This window comes from Schistocerca gregaria, chromosome 10, assembly GCF_023897955.1.
Source record: "Schistocerca gregaria isolate iqSchGreg1 chromosome 10, iqSchGreg1.2, whole genome shotgun sequence".
Lineage (NCBI taxonomy): Eukaryota > Metazoa > Arthropoda > Insecta > Orthoptera > Acrididae > Schistocerca > Schistocerca gregaria.
In genome coordinates, this window is record NC_064929.1 from 87,073,172 (window position 1) to 87,092,668 (window position 19,497).

The 19,497-nt window shown below is 40.1% G+C and overlaps 1 protein-coding gene across 3 annotated transcripts in view; it reads right to left on the reverse strand.

Moving 5' to 3' along the window:
* Window positions 1-4,539: 4,539 nt before the first annotated feature.
* LOC126293707 (protein spindle-F) overlaps window positions 4,540-19,497 on the reverse strand; it is a 127,264-nt gene continuing 112,306 nt past the window's right edge. For all 3 annotated transcript variants that reach the window (XM_049987019.1, XM_049987020.1, XM_049987018.1), the window contains exon 8: window positions 4,540-5,849. In XM_049987019.1, the coding sequence (XP_049842976.1) occupies window positions 5,826-5,849 (24 nt within the window). In that variant the 3' untranslated portion in view covers window positions 4,540-5,825. The remainder of the gene's footprint in view (window positions 5,850-19,497) is intronic.

Here is a 19,497-nt window from a genome sequence, read left to right on the forward strand (position 1 = left end):
ACGGTCCCTTCCCTACAGCCTAGGCCTTCGTGGCAAACAAATCTGCTCCAGTACTGAATCCCTGGACCATTACACCAACAACCTGAAAACAGCTTTCGCATTCCCGCAACTACCCTCCCGACCTGGTACAGAAGCAAATAACCAGAGCCACTTCCTCATCCCCTCAAACCCAGAACCTCTCACAGAAGAACCCTAAAAGTGCCCCACTTGTGACAGGATACTTCCCGGGACTGGATCAGACTCTGAATGTGGCTCTCCAGCAGGGATACGACTTCCTAAAATCCTGTCCCGAAATGAGATCCATCCTGTCCATTCGCATGAACAGACACAGACAGACAGTGTTTGTTGGTAATGAGGATCACCCTGTGGCTAAACATGCCTTGGTGCACGGCCAGCACATCTTGGCACAATGTTACACCGTCTGGGTTATCTGGATACTTCCCACCAACACCAACCTATCCGAACTCCGGAGATGGGAACTTGCCCTTCAATATATCCTCTCTTCTCATTATCCACCAGGCCTCAATCTCCGCTAATTTCAAGTTGCCGCCACTCATACCTCACCTGTCATTCATCATCTCCTTTGCCTCCGCACTTCCGCCTCGACTGACATCTCTGCCCAAACTCTTTGCCTTTAAATATGTCTGCTTGTGTCTGTATATGTATGGATGGATGTGTGTGCCTTTAAATATGTCTGCTTGTGTGTGTGTGTGTGTGCGTGTGTGTGTGCGTGTGTGTGTGCGTGTGTGTGTGCGTGTGTGTGTGTGTGTGTGTGTGTGTGTGTGCGCGCGCGCGCGCGCGCTCGCGAGTATATACCTATCCTTTTTTCCCCCTAAGGTAAGTCTTTCTGCTCCCGGGATTGTAATGACTCCTTACCCTCTCTCTTAAAACCCACATCCTTTTGTCTTTATCTCTCCTTCCCTCTTTCCTGAAGAAGCAACCGTCGGTTGCGAAAGCTAGAAATTCTGTGTGTGTGTTTGTGTGATTTATTTATTGTACCTATCTACCGGCGCTTTCCCGCTTGGTAAGTCTTGGAATCTTTATTTTTAATATCCCATGTGGAAGTTTCTTTCTAAGCAACCCATCAGAAGGTTGGCATAGGAAGGAGCCATCCAGGTTCTCATAGTCAGACCCATCATCTGTTTGTATGTCTGCCCCTCAAAAGATAAAGCAGTTGGTGGCAAGTACAAAGTTGATTAAGGTGAGCAGGAAAGACTCCATAAGTTTGGAATCGTGGGGCTGATTGTATAGAGGGAGTTGGCATCAATGCTGACAAAGTTGTATTTTTTTTCTACACTGGTTTGATGTAGCTCTCCACCCTACAGTAGAGCTGCATGCTATCTGTATTACTGAGGCACATAAGCCACTCCACCACAAGGCCCTTGTCCTTTGTCCTCATGCTGGTGAACTGCTGTTTTTATTCAGTATTTCAACCTATGCATGCAAGGGACATATACAGGCTACTGGTACGTTTAAGTCTGTTTAAAGTGAACATTACTCTTAACTGGAATTTACATTCCACAGTCCAGATATTCTAGGAGTGTACTGTTTTACTTTGCTTTTGAATATCTGGAAACTTCTAATTTACTATATGAAGCAGGCCGGCAACCTATTAAAGTCTTCCATGCGAAAACATCAATCTGCATTCTGAGCCCTCAAAACGCAACTTAAATGGAATTTATTTTTACATGTAATATTTACTTCTAAATTTCTCAGTTCGTCCAAAATTCACTCTTGTTATTAATCACAAATACCATTAGAAAGTAAACATATAGGCACAAATGAACTCCAAGGCTTCTGCAGAATGTTCAGTTATTAGCTTTAGACAGTACTCTTTAACAGCACACTCCTGTACAATAAATATTTTATTGACAATAAATATTTTATTGGCAAGATGATAATGCCATAAGACAGAAATAATTGCTGGGTCCAATTTCTTTGATTGTTTATATTTATATTTTCTGTTAATTTTTTCTCTAAATTTAGTTGTTTTTTCCATCCTTGATGGGACAGCTCTGAAACAAACTTCACAAAAAGTCAAAGACACAGAATAAAAGTAAAAGATGGATACGAGAAACCAAAACACTAGTACTATGCAGCACCAAACAATTACGAGCTAATAACCGAGATCGTGGTTACGGTGATATTCACAGATAAATACCAGGTGTTTCAAAATCAATATAGGGGTTATAAGGCATTGTAGCCTTTATTACTTTCGACTTACAATTATAAATAACACATCAAATAAAAGAGCAGCTGAACTAGAAAATAGGTTTAATAGTTATATCCTCTTGTCCATTGATGCAGTGAGACATTTTGTTTGAAATGCCTAGGGATACAAATTTTGGGACTTTTAAATGAACAGTGAAATTAATAGATATATAGTGCCACAGAGCCCCAAGACAAGTACTGATGATGACAACAGGGTAACTTATCAAAAGTTCGAGTTTACGTACAAATCTAACGTGACTAATCAAATGAAAGAATTACTCAAACAGTTTTGTTTGTTTTTATGCATGTGCATGTTCTGTTTCCCTTGTCTTCTGGTAGAAACTGGTTGTAGAAAAGGAGGGAAGGAGAGGGAAAGGATCCTTTCCAGGTAATTAACAGTTTTGTCAGGTCAAAAGTATTGTTTGTGTAACTATATATGTTAATTTCACGATTTAAACAAATAATTCGGACTAACTCTGGGAGTAGAATAAACTTTTAAAAATAACATATTTTTTGACGTATTTAGTTAATCGAACGAGTTAAGTTTTAATTGTAGTTTCTGTAAATTAAACTTCGAACAGTGTGCGGTTTCAGCACCCGTTACTGGGACGATATATAAGGGCCCAGTTTTTGGTCCCGAGACAGTCAGTCCACGGCCGAGTTTCAGGCGGGGGACCCGTGTCGGTTAGAACAACAGTGCATCAACTTAACAGTGTAGTAAGTGTTACACAATTAGGCCGTGTGTTAAAACAGTGACAGTGTCTGCTCCATATGTACCTTTCTATTCTTCAAGAATTGTGAACTGTATAGTAAGGCTTTTACTGCTCGTAGATGTTCAACAGTAAACTATTGTAGCAGTATGTGGTTTTTTAGCTGTTAACTATTAATGAGGCTTACAGGAAATAGAACAATAGTGCACTGGCTGCATATAACTGTATTATTGGCAGGTTGTGAAAAGTGAAAGTAAAAGAGAGTGAAACGCAACTGCGCATCTGTCGGCTATATCATTTACAGCAAACAGTACTGTACATACACCGCCTACTTTTTAAAGTCATTATGTCGACACCGAGAACGACAGACAAAGAAAGAAAGTAGGTGAACTGCGCTACGTGCCATGCTCTTCGAGGTGTAAGCGGAGTACGGATGTAGATGTAGATGCAGGTGTAGTATATCCTACGAAAGTCCCCTCATCTCTGCATAACTACTGCAGCCTACACAGCCATTTCAAAAAGCTTACCGCATTCGAGCCTCCATCTTCCTCTTACCGAACTGCCAATTCCTCGACGTGGCCCACAAACTGACCTCCGGTTTTAGTCAGCTCGTGCCGTAAATTTCTTCTTTCCCTAATCTCATCAGCCCTTCAAACTGCCCATCTATTTTTCTGCATCCTTATCTAATTCCTCATTTTGATAGCTATTCTCTTCTCGTCCGAACTGTTTACCGTCCACATTTCAGTTCCGTACAATTCTACCCTCCAGGCAAATACCTCCAGAAAAGACTTCGACATTTAAATTTATTTTACACATAAACATATTTCCCCTTCTGAGAAATGTTCTCGCCATTGCCAGTCTCGCAATTTATTTCGACTACTATCAGCAATCTCGTTACCTGAATAACGAAACTCTTCTACTACTTTAAGTCTCTCATTTGCTAATCTAATTATCTGCTCCTGATATAATATAGCTACATTCCACTATCCCATTTTACTTTTGCTACTGTTCATCTTACAAGCTCTCTAGATACTATCCATTCTGTTCAACTGCGGTTTCAAATCCGTAGACACCTATTGTGTAATGGGTAACGAGAGGTTTTGAACATGAAGCTGCTATTGCTATTAAATGTATTTACATTCATTAATGTCTTATGACGAGCTCATCATTAACAAAGTATGCACAGATTGGCCCCCTCAAGGTTACCACTTTCTAACTGTAATTTGCAACACACTTATTTACAAACGAATGCTGAGAACAGCAGTCAATCATTAATAAATTTCTTTAAAAAATAGCATTCTGTCTGCTTGACAACTACTACAATTCCATATATTTCATAACAGCTGATGACACACTTCTTTTTCCATTTTCCTCTCTGCATTGTTCATCCAAGAATTAAGTTGATTAAGTATCATTTGTGTAGTCTGTTAGACAAGCAACAAACTATATTGTACTTTGTCTTTGAAGTTTCTTCAGTTAACTGGTTTCTTGCTTTTATACTTTTTAATGATGAACTTACTAAAGAGTCGTTGACAAACAGGGAATTGTCTCTGTCACTGTTGTCCTAACAACAATTAACAAAACATTAAGGAAAGTTATACATTATTTAAAAAATAAATGACAATCAATCTCTCTGTTTATTATGGAAATATTAAGATTTATACACAAAATAAAAGATGTAACAATGAAAGTAAATAGTCACTGTGGGGGGGAAAAATAATCCCATGAGTTCTCTAAGGATAAAACACTGAGATCTGTTGTAATGCCCACTTTGCTCTTTGTATGCACAAGCTATTCGTATCAATCTTTCATTCTTTTATCTATGTAAATCGTATCTGTGCACTGTTACAAGGCTTTGGTTCAGTTGTGATGTCATTGAAACTGCCCCCCTCCACCCTTACAGACAAAATAATCTCAAGCACAAAACCAACATGTTCAGGTGACACACACCATCAAACTAACATGAGTAAAATAATAACTGCCATGTTTCACTGTCTTATAAATTTAGAATGTGTTCAGCTTTTTTCCCCCTTCGCAGCAATGAGGGCATTGCATCTTCTCTCTCTCTCTCTCTCTCTCTCTCTCTCTCTCTCTCTCTCTCTCTCTCTCTCTCTCTCTCCCCCCCCCCCCTCTTTCTTTCTCTCCCTCTCTCTCTCTCTCTCTCTCTCTCTCTCTCTCTCTCTCTCTCTCTGTCACACACACACACACACACACACACACACACACACACTCACTCACTCACTCACTACAGTGTAATGACTTTTTCACCTCATACACAAAAGTTTGAAAATGAGGTGTGCTGAACACAGAAATAGGCAGTAAGGCAACTTTCACAATAAAACATATCAGACTTTATGGACACATTATTAAGATGTTGCAACACATTTCCTGTGCCAGAGAAAACAACACACACATAGGCATGAAATTGAAAGACATAAAAGGAGGGAGGACATACCAGATCCCCACCAACAAATAAAAATAAGTACAATTTAACACATGGAAAAGTATAACATGACAAACATTGAATTAAGTGTATTACTGTTTCACAGCTTCAAACAATTTACAATGAAACACTTGCTTCTTAAAACCACACAAAACTTTTACCTTCATAAATTTGAAAACTTGTTTCACTTTATGATACATCTGGTATTAAGATAAGCAATATTTGTTGAAACCTTTTCAGAAATAAATTTAGCACCATTGCAAACAGGTCTGTGACTTCAGTATCTGTCTATCTGTCTATCCCAGACCTCACACACAGTCTACCGAATACACCGCTTTGAGGCCCACATCACGTAGGGTTTCTACTCTCGAAAGTTCACCACAACTAGTATAAGTCACATTACGTACGCAATGCCTCGACACAGAGTTGCGCCCTCCTCCGGAAAGGAGAGACAAGTGTTCCTAAATGATAGAACACACGGTGGACTGAAAAAGAGGCAAACAGTTTTTTAATTAATTAACTTGTAAATCAAAATTTATCAAAATAAAAAATGTACACCTGACTGTAATTCTAATAAAAATTTCACAGTGTCATTCAAAGCTTTACCAACACAATAACCGCTCGAACGGTTCCCGCAAGTGTTACGTCAGATGCCGCCCCGTCATACGCCGTATCTTCACGTGCGATGGGGAGGGGGGATGAAGTGGCGATCCAATTTGTGTACTAGATCATTAGCAAGGCACTGTTGCAGGTGAAGCAGACTTCTGGTGACACAGCTGGAGAAACTGAGTACGGAGCCAGAGGTCCAGGGCACACAAGACTACCTGTGAGCCACAGTTCTCCGAGGTCTCGCTCACAGTCGTACCCGCCCGTCCCAGCTGTAATATTAGTGAGGCTCTGTCACCACATTCTTGCCAGATTCATTTCTCTGCGAGTGACAACGTCTTACTGTGGGAAGTGCTCTGGGGTGGTACTGACTTTCTGGGGTCCTGGGCATCACACCTATCAGCCATTCACCCTGGTGAGCTCTCGTTTGTGAGTCATTGTCGAAGAAGAGTTTCTGTGATTGAAAATAACAAGAAAGGTTAACATATTTAGCTGGTATGTTCGAGTCCTGACTGCTGCCATATTTTAGATATGTATCGAAATGGTTGTGCAATTGCTAAATGCAAATACGAAATAGAAAACCATTCAGGTGCTTACTGGATTACATACACACCTGTGCTTAGTGATACGATTGTGTGTGTGTGTGTGTGTGTGTGTGTGTGTGTGTGTGTGTGTGTGTGTGGTACGGATCAAACTTCTGTAATGAAAAGGCAATATTTTGTAATGTTAAAGAAGTGGTCAAAGAAGAAATGTGAGTGCAGTAAAGTAGCATTTATATTTTGTCCACTGTGCAAGAAGAAATTTAAGTTTTACATGTTAGAATGACCAATTTCATCTAAAAATGTACAACGTGTAATGAAAAATAAATGTTTTTAACCTATAACAATGAGTATAAACAGAATATCAGGAAACAAAAATGAGACCAAATAAAAATGTTAATATGACACTTAATGACATATTGAAGGTTGAGAAACGAAAAAGTACATTTAAACCAATTAACTGAATAAATGTTGTTGTCTTCAGTCCTGAGACTGGTTTGATGCAGCTCTCCATGCTACTCCATCACGTCAAGCTGCCCTCATCTCCCAGTACTTACTGCAACCTACCTTCTGAATCTGCTTAGTGTATTCATCTCTTAGTCTCCCTCTACGATTTTTACCCTTCATGCTGCCTTCCAATACTAAATTTGTGATCCCTTGTTGCCTCAGAACATGCCCTACCAACTGGTCCCTTCTTCTTGTCAAGTTGTGCCACAAACTCCTCTTCTCCCCAATTCTATTCACTGCCTCCTCATGAGTTATGTGATCCAATTTTCAGCATTCTTCTGTAGAACCACATTTTCAAAGCTTCTAGTCTCTTCTTGTCCAAACTATGTATTGTCCATGTTTCGCTTCCATACATGGCTACACTCCATACAAATACTTTCAGAAACGACTTCCTCACACTTAAATCTATACTCGATGATAACAAATTTCTCTTCTTCAGAAATGCTTTCCTTGCCATTGCCAGTCTACATTTTATATCCCCTCTAATTCAACCATCATCAGTTATTTTGCTCCCCAAATAGCAAAACTCCTTTACTACTGTAAGTGTCTCATTTCCTAATCTAATTCCCTCAGCATCACCCGACTTAATTCGACTACATTCCATTATCCACGTTTTGCTTTTGTTGATGTTCATCTTATATCCTCCTTTCAAGACCCTATCCATTCCATTCAACTGCTCTTCCCAGTCCTTTGCTGTCTCTGACAGAATTACAATGTCATCAGAGAACCTCAAAGTTTTTTATTTCTTCTCCATGGATTTTAATACCTACTCTGAATTTTTCTTTTGTTTCCTTTACTGCTTGCTCAATATACAGATTGAATAACATTGGGGACAGGCTACAACCCTGTCTCACTCCCTTTCCAACCACTGCTTCCCTTTCATGCCCCTGATTCTTATAACGGCCATGTGGTTTCTGTATTTTACCCCTGCCACCTTTAGAATTTGAAAGAGAGTATTCCAGACAACATTGTCGAAAGCTTTCTCTAAGTCTACATATGCTAAAAACGTAGATTTCCCTTTTCTTAATCTTTCTTCTAAGATAAGGTGTAAGGTCAGTATTGCCTCATGTGTTCCAGCATTTCTATGGAATCCAAACTCATCATCCCCAAGGTCGACTTCTGCCGGTTTTTCCATTTGTCTGTAGAGAATTCGCGTTAGTATTTTGCACATGTGACTTATTAGATTGATAGTTCGGTAATTTTCACATCTGTCAACACCTGCTTTCTTTGGGGTTGGAATTAATATATTCTTCTCGAAGTCTGAGAGTATTTCGCCTGTTTCATACATCTTGCTCACCAGATGGTAGAGTTTTGTCAGGACTGCCTCTCCCAAGGCCGTCAGTAGTTCCAATGGAATGTTGTCTACTCCTGGGGCCTTGTTTCCACTCAGATCTTTCAGTGCTCTGTCAAACTCTTCATGGAGTATCGTATCTCCCATTTCATCTTCATCTACATCCTCTTCCATTTCCATAATATTGTCCTCAAGTACATCACCCTTGTATAAACCCTCTATATACTGCTTCCACCTTTCTGCTTTCCCTTCTTTGCTTAGAACTGGGTTTCCATCTGAGCTCTTGATATTCATACAAGTGATTCTCTTTTCTCCAAAGGTGTCTTTAATTTCCCTGTAGGCAGTATCTATCTTACCCCCAGTGAGATAAGCCTCTACATCCTTACATTTGCCCTTTAGCCATCCCTGCTTAGCCATTTTGCACTTCCTGTCGATCTCATTTTTGAGACGATTGTATTCCTTTTTGCCCGCTTCATTTACTGCATTTTTATATTTTCTCCTTTCATCAATTAAATTCAATATTTCTTCTATTACCCAAGGATTTCTACTAGCCCTCGTCTTTTTACCTACTTGATTGTCTGCTGCCTTCACTACTTCATCCCTCAGAGCTACCCATTCTTCTTCTAATGTAATTCTTTCCCCCATTCCTGTCAATTGTTCCCTTATGCTCTCCCTGAAACTCTGAATAACCTCTGGTTTAGTCAATTTATCCAGTCCCATCTCCTTAAATTCCCACGTGTTTGCAGTTTCTTCAGTTTTAATCTACAGTTCATAACCAATAGATTGTGGTCAGAGTCCACATCTGCCCTGGAAATGTCTTACAATTTAAAACCTGGTTCCTAAATCTCTGTCTTACCATTATATAATCTCTCTGATACCTTCTAGCATTGAATAAATAATAATATATTAAAAACAAAGATTCCAAGACTTACCAAGCAGGAATGCGCCAGTAGACAGGCACAATAAAATAACACACAAACACACACACACACAAAATTTGAGCTTTCGCAACCGGCGGCTGGTTCGTCAGGAAATATGGAAGGAAAAGGAAAGATGAAGGATGTGGGTTTTAATGGAGAGGGTAAGGAGTCATTCTAATCCCGGGAGCGGAAAGACTTACCTTAGGGGGAAAAAAGGAAGGGATATATTCTCGCGCACACACACACACACACACACACACACACACACACACACACATATCCATCCATACACAGACACAAGCATGTCTGCTTTTGTCTGTAGGAGAAAGGAAAAAGAACTGGTTGGGACATTCATTGCTAGTAGATGCTTTGGAAGGACTGGTTTGTGGGAGAAGACTGAGAGGAAGAAGGAGATACAAGATGATAGACGACATAAAGGGAAGAGGAAATTATGCAGACCTGAAGAGGATGGCAGAAGACTGGACAGCCTGGAGAACTACCATGTGAAAACCTGCCTTTAGAACACTAATGATGATGATGATGATGATGATGATGACCTTTGAAACCAGTCATGTGACGTACAAGCTAAGCTGCAACCAATGTGCTGCATTCTCCAATGAACAGGCTGTCCGCGAATTGCCATCAACAAACTGTGGCCAATAAACAACTGGACCACCCCGTTATCCGACACGAAATTCCTCATTTCGATACCTGCTTCACAGCCTGTGCCATCCAGATCCTTCCCACCGACAACAGCTTTTCCAAACTGCGCAGGTGGAAACTCTCCCTGCAATATAAGCAACGTTCCCACCTCAACCTTTGTTAGTAGCAGTCCTTACCCGTCTGGCACCTTCCCTGCTCCCATTCCAGCAGTACACAGCCCTCTATTCCACCACCACACCCGCAGTCTTTTCACTAATATCTTTTTCCACTACCTAACCTCTCAACTGCCCCTCTTCACCTCATCCCTGTATGCTCACACAAGCAGCACTTTACCACCCTCTACCACCTACCCTGCTATCTCTCCCCTTTCCTACTGCAGCAGCCTCTTTACGCCCACCATCCCGTTGCCTCTCGTGCGTGTGCGCGAACGCGCGCATGTAGCTCGTCGGCCAAAAGCTCACTTTCTGGGAGTCTTTTTGCCGTGTCTATCTGTGACTCAGCTTCCCTACTAGTAGCAACTATTCTTTTCGTAACACTGTTACATTACATCCTGAATTTTCCATTGCTAAATGAATAAATAATCATTTTGACAAAGATAAAAAATATGAGACACACTTGGATTCAAACCCACCATCCCCAGCATACCAGCTTAATGGCTTAACAGCCATTTCGAAAACTGTCATAATTTTAAATGGTCCTGTGTATCATGAGAAATTTCTTTTTGCCCACTGCTCAGAAATAAGGGCTTGGCTGTAGGGTGTGATATCTGGGACCCTAACCTACACCACTGTAGAGGCAGTTTCAAAAAGCCAGTCCAATAACACAGTCTGGGGACCTACCACCATTAGCACTCTCCACAGGTTCCCACACACCGCAGGGCTAAAATCCCTCGTCTTTGTCAACTGAGACATTGTCTGTGCACATTTCTTTAATGACAGATTTCCAGGAGGTCGAGTCAAGAAGAGAATTATTTCCCCTCCAAACTTTGTGTTCCTTATCCAGGCACTGTAGCCGACTGCTGTGCCCGAGCAGTTCTAGGCGCTCCAGTCCCGAACCGCGCTGCCGCTACGGTCGCAGGTTCGAATCCTGTCTCGGGCACGGATGTGTGTGATGTCCTTAGGTTAGTTAGGTTTAAGTCTAGGGGACTGATGACCTCAGAAGCTAAGTCCCATAGTGCTCAGAGCCATTTGAACCAGATACTGTACGGTTTCTACAACAATATCCAGCATTACGACCGAGAACCGTTCGAGCAGAAATATCTGGCACTTTATACCGTCAGTGTATATGAAGTGTGATAAAAAAGTAATAGATTTTATTTTAAATTTTGCAAGCTTTATACATCCCATTTTCAAACTCTTATCTTGTTCATACACATGTTCCTGATGTATATTTGCATTTTCAACTGTTTTGAATATTTAGTTTATTGTTGACAGTCAAAGAGGTTTTGTGTGTTTTAGCATTCTCAGTGAATTTTTACTCTCAAAAATAATGGCTCAAAACAAACTGCATTTAATTTTGCTTGAAAAATGTAATAAAGTGCAGCATCACATTTGAAATATCGACTGTGGATTTAGGCAAGTCTACTACAAGTAAGACGAGGGTTCACAACTGATATAAACACTTCAAAAAGGGTCGAGAAGACATTGAAGGTGACGACTGTCCAGATGCCCCAGCACGTCAATTACTGATGACAATGTAGAAGATGTGAAGAAAATTGTTCTGGATAATCACTGTATTATCATCACAGAGGTTGCTGATGATGGCAAATCTTTTGGCTACGCCAAGCAATTTTTTCAGATGTTTTGGGCACGAAACATGGAGCACCAATGTTTGTTCCAAAATTGTTCAATTTCACCCAAAAATGACACTGCACAGCAATTGCTGAATGATTCTGACATCGATCCAGAAATTCTAAAGAAGACTATAACAGACGAAGAAACATGGGTATAATGGTATGATATCGAAAGCGAGGCCCAATCTTCCCAATGCAAACTGCCTCAAGTCTGTCTAGAAAAAAGTTTAACAAGTTTCATCACGTGTGAAGGTTCTCACTGTTTCTTCAGTTACAATGGGACAGTACATCACGACTTCCTGCCTTACAGTCGTACAGTTAATAAGGAATACTACGCGGAAGTTATGTGCCACTTGCATTAATCGGGCCAGAATTGTAACAAAACCACTCGTAAAAACTGCTCACAATAATGCTCCCCCTCACAGCTCAGTGACTGTTCATGATATTTTTGCAAACAACAAAACTGTTAAGTTGTCCGAGACACCGTATTTGTCGGGCACGGTCCCCTGCAGCTTCTTTGAATTCCAGAGGCTTAACAAAACAAATGAAAGAATGTCATTTTGCCACCATTGGTGAGATAAAAACAGAATTCCTCGAAGAGCTTAACACTGAAATGAAAAGTGAGTTCCAGAAGTGCTTCCAATATTGGTAAATGCACTAGCACAAGTTTATTGTATCTGAGGAGGATTACTTTGAAGGGTTCAAAGTAGTAGTTGATGAATAAAAAAGATGCTTCAACCCTTTCACGGGTGCATTTTTTGTAGCAACTCAGTGAAGATAACTTTTTTTCTTTTTGCTATTCTATTAGAAATGTGAACAACTGGCTGTATTTATTTTTTGATAATTTTGTGATTTAGGACCTAAAACTATGGTGATACATATATCACCACAGCACTTTTGTGAAGTATTAAAACTGGTGGTAAACGTATTTCTCACTTCCCTTTTGTGTGCCGTTCTGTGTTGCCATTACACACACACACACACACACACACACACACACACACACACACACACAAAAACAAAAAAAAACCACGGTGTTTTCTGCTTTTATTTTATGTTTTATTTTATTTTTTACCGATGTTAAAGATTACTTACCATAATGTGAAAACAATCCTTGAAACTTTATCATGCAGAAAAGGTATGAGCTGACACAGGTCACAGTAATGTATATTGCAGAAGTGAAGGAATGTGTTGAGACAACAGTAGTGATCCCACGATAAACAGAAACTGATTGTTGTAGCACTTTTCGTACACCTTGTGCTGTGTACTGTCAGAAGATGTCAGGCATAGACAGAGGCGGTAAAACATATTCCCATAAGCTTTGGGATACCCCTAAGTTGGTGGTAAGTATGCTTCCCAAGGACCACAAATGACAGATTAATTTTGTGGTAAGTACACTACCCAAGCTCCTTCCAGAAACTACAGTGCTGGTAACCGTACTTCCCAAAAACCATCAAAACATATACTTCCCACAGTTCAGAAGACTATATTTCACAACAAACAAACTGCAGCTCGTGTAGCGGACTGCCACTAGATGCCGGGAGTGTAAAGAAGTGGGACAGATATTCCCTTAAACCCTGTAAGGAAATACGTTTAGTGGAAAGTAAATCCCCCTTGGCCTGCCAATGGGTTAAGGAAAATAAAAATGGCCATTACTTTTTGATCACACTTTGTATAACAAAAACATGGTACAGAGAGATGAGAATACACAAAATGCTGTCTCAGCCTGGTGCTGTAGCGAGTTATCTACAGAATGCAACTTTTGTATCACATACTACATCATTATATCTAAAAACAAAGATGATGGGACTTACCAAACAAAAGTGCTGGCAGGTCAATAGACACACTAACAAACACATGTGTTTGTTAGTGTGTCTATCGACCTGTCAGCGCTTGGCCACAAACATGATGGGACTTACCAAACAAAAGTGCTGGCAGGTCAATAGACACACTAACAACACATGTGTTTGTTAGTGTGTCTATCGACCTGCCAGCGCTTTTGTTTGGTAAGTCCCATCATCTTTGTTTTTAGATATATTTTTCCCACGTGGAATGTTTCCCTCTATTATACTACATCATTAGTAATAAACAAGAATGTGTTCAAAAGTAGGTACACATTTTAAAGACCTCTCTGACTCTTGGCCACATTAGCTGTAAGTATACTCAATCACAGTATCAAAAAATTAATACAACATGCATTTGTAAAGTTCTGTGGACACCTATCGAACTGTGTGTTAAAAATTATAAACTCATAAATGCTTAAAGCATCCCATCATCATGAGGATAAGCTGTTGTTCAAGTAAAAACTTTCAACTACCAGTCTCGATCAAACACCTAGTTACGATCTGCATGACAAATTAGTAGGCAGTCAAAGGTATTTATTCAAACAGCAGTTTATTGAGGTGTTCTTTATACGTATAAAAAATACTCCCGTACCCACACACGGAGAAACGCAAAGAAGTGCCGTGTAGCCTAGCTGAAGCAGATTTGTCTGCTTCGAAATGTCGAGCGTTTTAAGGTTTATGTCACAATGCAATGGCACGAAAAACAAGCATTGAGGTTTATTACAAATTGCAATAAATGGGGAATACTTGCAGTGTTGCTCCAATTGTACAGAACAGAAACTGTGAACAGAGAATGCCCGACCGCTACACATATTTTTGCAACAAAAGAAACTGTCAGCAGTGTATCAAAGTCGCAGCCTCAGTTGGTTAGTTTAATGACAGGCAACCGTGAGAAACTGCAACAAATATTGGCACAAATTAGTCAGTTACTTATGTGAGAGATGTTAGGAAAACTAGGGATTAGTAAGGACAATTTTGAAAATGTCATTCACGACAACAATCCACAACTTCCAATGACGGTTATAACACGTGACAAAACACAGATATACAGCTATGACGCTGAAACTGAGGCCCAGTCGTCCCGGTGGAAACTGCCCAAAGAGCCGAGGTCGAAAAAAATTCAACAAATAAATCTCTGCTTCAAGGAAAAGCATAAACACCTCTTGGAGGTAAGTACTGACTTTCCATGCCACCCCCTTGTGTTTCAACAGTTTTCCCTACCCGTGGACAGTCTGTGCTGCACAAACTGAGGAGCAGAAGAAACCAGCCCCAGATGACAACGGCAGTGGATGTCACTCACAGACCTCACTGTGCTTCTCTTTTCTGCACAGCGAAACATTTGGAGGAGGTGGACTCACCTAGTTCTGTTCAGTACATCGACACCCTCAAAAAACCTAAAGCTTCTCACCAGATCTGACCATTAACTAATGCTCTGCAATCCAATGACGCGTGTAGACAACTGCCGGGATTGCTAAATCTGAATTGAAAGCCCTGTATCGGCCACCATACGGCGCAGACACGGTAGTGTTATCAGGCCGCTGGAGGAAGTGCACCGTGTTAGTGACTACTGCACTAGAAGACACTAACAAAAACTGCTGAAAAGAATGGATATTACAAACAATCACTAATGATGGCTGTGACTATACACAGTATAAATCTCTCTCCAAATTTTTATGTATTGAAAGATATAAATTACGAGGATTTACTTTTGACAGTCCAAACACATTCAAACTTTGTAAAAATGACATAGTTCAGACAAAATTAAGATCTGTTCAGAAAAGGATGAGAAAAGGTTGTTAGAAGCTATGACAGTCTAATCTGTGATATAGCACAGTTAATGGAATAGTACATGGCTGAGCTGTCACACTACGGTGGTGAAAGTTTGTGGTCAAGCGATTTGAGAGCACATGAAGGAATCTCCAAGACTGCCATTAACGAGACACTGCAGGATCCTCGAGGAGGAGGAATAACTCGACGATTTCCCGTGATGCGAGGAACGAGTCTTTTTTTGTTGTAGATGGTGTGGTTGCCAGTGTAGCACATTGTTATGTTCACAGACAACATTAAAAAGTCTCCTTAGGAGACGATCAGCCCACACTCCGCTGTAGAGTGAAAATTTCATTCTAGAAACTTTAAAAAATATCAAACACGGTGCTAAGATATAACCGAGAGTGAATAAGGGAAGAAGTAAGTTGTCTCACGATAAAATGTCATCCTCGAATTCAATACCTGTTCCACACGTGATATTTATTTGCAGCCTTCAGGTTTTTTAAGAGGATTTGCTATGGCATCAACATTCCCCAGGATAGTTTCACTTAGGGAAGAGAATTTATCTCGCTATCCAAATCATCACGAATCTCTTAACATGCTGAAATGTGCTCTCCTCTTCCTCCACTCGATAAGAAAATCAATGTACTGTCTGTGCAAGAACTATTCCTTGGGAGTACAGGTAGCAGTTTAAGCTGCCCATCACTAGCAGCAGTTTTCGCTGTCTGAAACGCAGTTGTTAGGTTCACGAAATGAATGGTAGCAGGCGACAGTTGCCTGTATAAATATGCAACCTTAAATGGCTGCACACTTGGTTCATTGCTAGATCATATGTTCAAAATTAACATATGGCAAAAACAGTAAACACAGTCTCGGTGGTAATCAGAAACAAATGAGTTTTATAGCTTTCCACTGAATAAAGCTGTATCTGCGCATTTACTGAGTTAATATACAGCTTGCCTCGAATAACGTTGTATTCAAAATCATAAATGCTTAGTTGGGGGAAAGGGACCACAAACATGAACAGAACAGTTTTTGTTATATGGTTTTAAAGACAAAATAAAATAAGTAATACACAAACACAGTGCATTCCACAATATTCTAATGAAATCACAACATTTTAACTTTACACCAACCACAGACAAGACTATAGCCCAAACATGTAGAGTAATTCCTAGCATAAAATATGGAGGTGTCAGTGCTTGTTTGGGTGTGTATAACAAGCTGGAGTGCAATTGGAAACCTACTTTCCACTGAAGGAATAATGGACTACTTGTCGTACTGATATAATGAAGGGAAATTTAGATTGGAAACTCTAGTAAATGACATACTTCCCAACACATATGGCAGCTGGCAGATTAAAAATCTAGGCAAGAACAATTTTATCTTCCAACAGGACAGATCTCCTAGGTGTGTACACTGTCACAAAATACTATAACATAGTTCCTGTAAAACACTTCAAAAGAGCTAGAGATAATCTCCTGCTTTAGACATGTTTGAAATTTGTGTAATGCTTTACTTAACTTGCACTAAAAGCACTCATACTGCAAAAAACTACAAATGAACTTTCAGAAACCTTAGACAAAATATCAGCAATGTAGACATTGATACCAATGCAATCAAATAATAAATGGTTCCAAAGAGTATTTAGAAAGAGGAAACAACATATATTTATGAAAGTGTCAATGTGTCTTTTAAATTTTCTGTGCCTTAGTTTCCAGATAAGAGTCACAATTTTGAACTTTCAGCCTTCTCTGTTTGTCAACACTGTCACAGTAATTCACCACCTCACGACCTTCGATGTCAAACTGTCACTGAGTCAGATTACTTTATTCATTTTTCCAGAAATGTTCATTCAATGTTACTGCAAGAATTTGACCGTAAGAACTAATAAAAGAAAAAGAGAAAACCCTAAGTGTTCCAGAACTTTTTGAGCGTGTAAAGTGGATTACTGATTAAAGTTTCATTTTTTATTTTGCATATTCTATACGTAAAGTAAACACTACAGCATCTACAGTCTGCAGAATACACAGCGATTTGTCACCTAAACAAAATCCAAAGCTGTAATATCTAGGAATTGAAACACAGTCTACAATTAATTCATGTGAAGATAGAGCACAGATAGGTCAGTACCGAAGTCATCAGATGAGACTAGAACAACAATAAAAACCCATTTTTCTCCCTGATGTACATATAGAATAAGCCCAAAAATGAGTGAGATATCATAATTATCACACCTGCAATACTAACCTACAACATTCATTGTAAAACGTGCTTTACAATCTAACATATTTGAAGAAATTTGCATTACCACCATTAACCTGCTTTCAGTGTCAACAAGTTTCAAAAGGAAGAACCATTTTCAAGTTGACATAAAAATACATCAGAATAAAAACATTTTGGTAGGACAGGCCCATACATAAAACATGGCATACAACTTAACGATTGTCTTGCTCAACAAAATTTATATCAAAACCTCAGTAGTGCTGTCATACATTCTTCTTATTAGATAACAAAACAGGTCTGCCACAGTTATACGATGTAGGTCTCACATTTGTAAATGACGATTCACACATGAAATTTTACATGTAACCCGTCCTACAAAGACATTTTTGTCATCATGTAGACCTAAAAATTAAACTTCCTACCACAACTAGTCATCATCAATCAAGCATGCTCATTACAGACAACTTATGGCAGTAATATGAATTTTTTCTACTACGAGGAAGAGCCACTAGTTGATAACTAACTGCCTCGAAATATGGGGACATTCAATATTAAAGCAGGTTGGTTTTATTCAGGATTCCAATACACCATATTATTCCCAACTCTCTCGGCTACGAAACAATTTTTCAACATAATCTCCGTTCCATGTGACAGCCTCGAACCACCAGACTGGGAGAACCTGCACATCGACACAGAATCACTCTGCCGGTCGACATGGAAGCCGACATCTTGCTGCATCGATAACCTCCCCATCGTCCGAGTACCATTTCCCAAACAGTGCATCCTTCATTGACCCAAACAGACGGAAGCCAGAAGGCACAGTGTGATCGAGGAAGATCAGTCCAGCGATTTGTGCAAGTCCGTGCGTTGTCACGGACAAGGAGAAGTTCGTTTATATTTTTGTGGCGACAAACGTGCAGAAGTCATTTCGTCAGTTTCCTGACGGTAACACAATGCACTACCGAGTTGTTCATTGCACCGTGAAGGAGAACATTAAACAGAATAAAACCAAACAAGGGAAAATCCAGGATGGAATGTAATAACATTATGAAAAGGAAAGTTGCCACTCAGCATATAGAGGGGATGCCGAGTCGCAAGTAGGCACAACAAAAAAAGCTTTCCGCCCGTAAAGCCTTTGGCAAAAATAGACAACAAGCACATGCACACGTTTGAAATGGTGAACACACATTTCATCATCCGTGACAATGTTCGACAAAAAAATGTCACAGTCTCGTAATGCACAAGAATTGCGCACAGACAGTCATTTGTTGCTATTTACGGTCTCCTGTTAGGAAGCGAGGAACTGAGTGTGCACACACCTTTGAGTGCCTCAACCAGTGGACCGGTGGGTCAGCACTGCTAACAGAGACATCCAGTTGTGCAGTGAGGTGTCCAACTGTGATCAGTGAATCATCTCGAATGAAAGTGTCTGCACGTTGCAACGCTGTCTGAGTCACAGGTCTGTGTGGCCGGATGGCACGCGGGAGCTCAGACAGGTTTGCGCGAGCTCGTCGCGACGGTGACAGATGCCTCACCCTACAACTGACCGTGCTTTTGTCCGATGCCAGGTCTCCGTAGACATTGAGCAAGCGCGTACGAATATCTGCCAGAAGAAACTCAGTGACATGTCTCTACTCAAAATGCACCTCTGTTACAGACGCCATATTGAAATCTGTGCATAGCCTGCCACCTACTGGATTTCATGAAACTACAGGGGCTGATGTGCACAATGAATTCTGCATTTTTTCAACTGAAACTGACTGAGGAAAAGATCTGTTGTATTACTTATTGAACACCCTTCATATTTTACCATTCTTCAAATGGCAAATAGTTAAGTTTACCTCAGCTCAGTACAGTCAAACGGAACAGAAAATTTACATTCATAGCTTTCGGACCAGCTCAGTACAGTCAAACGGAACAGAAAATTTACATTCATAGCTTTCGGACCTTTGTTCCTTCATCAGGGAGGAGAGAGGGG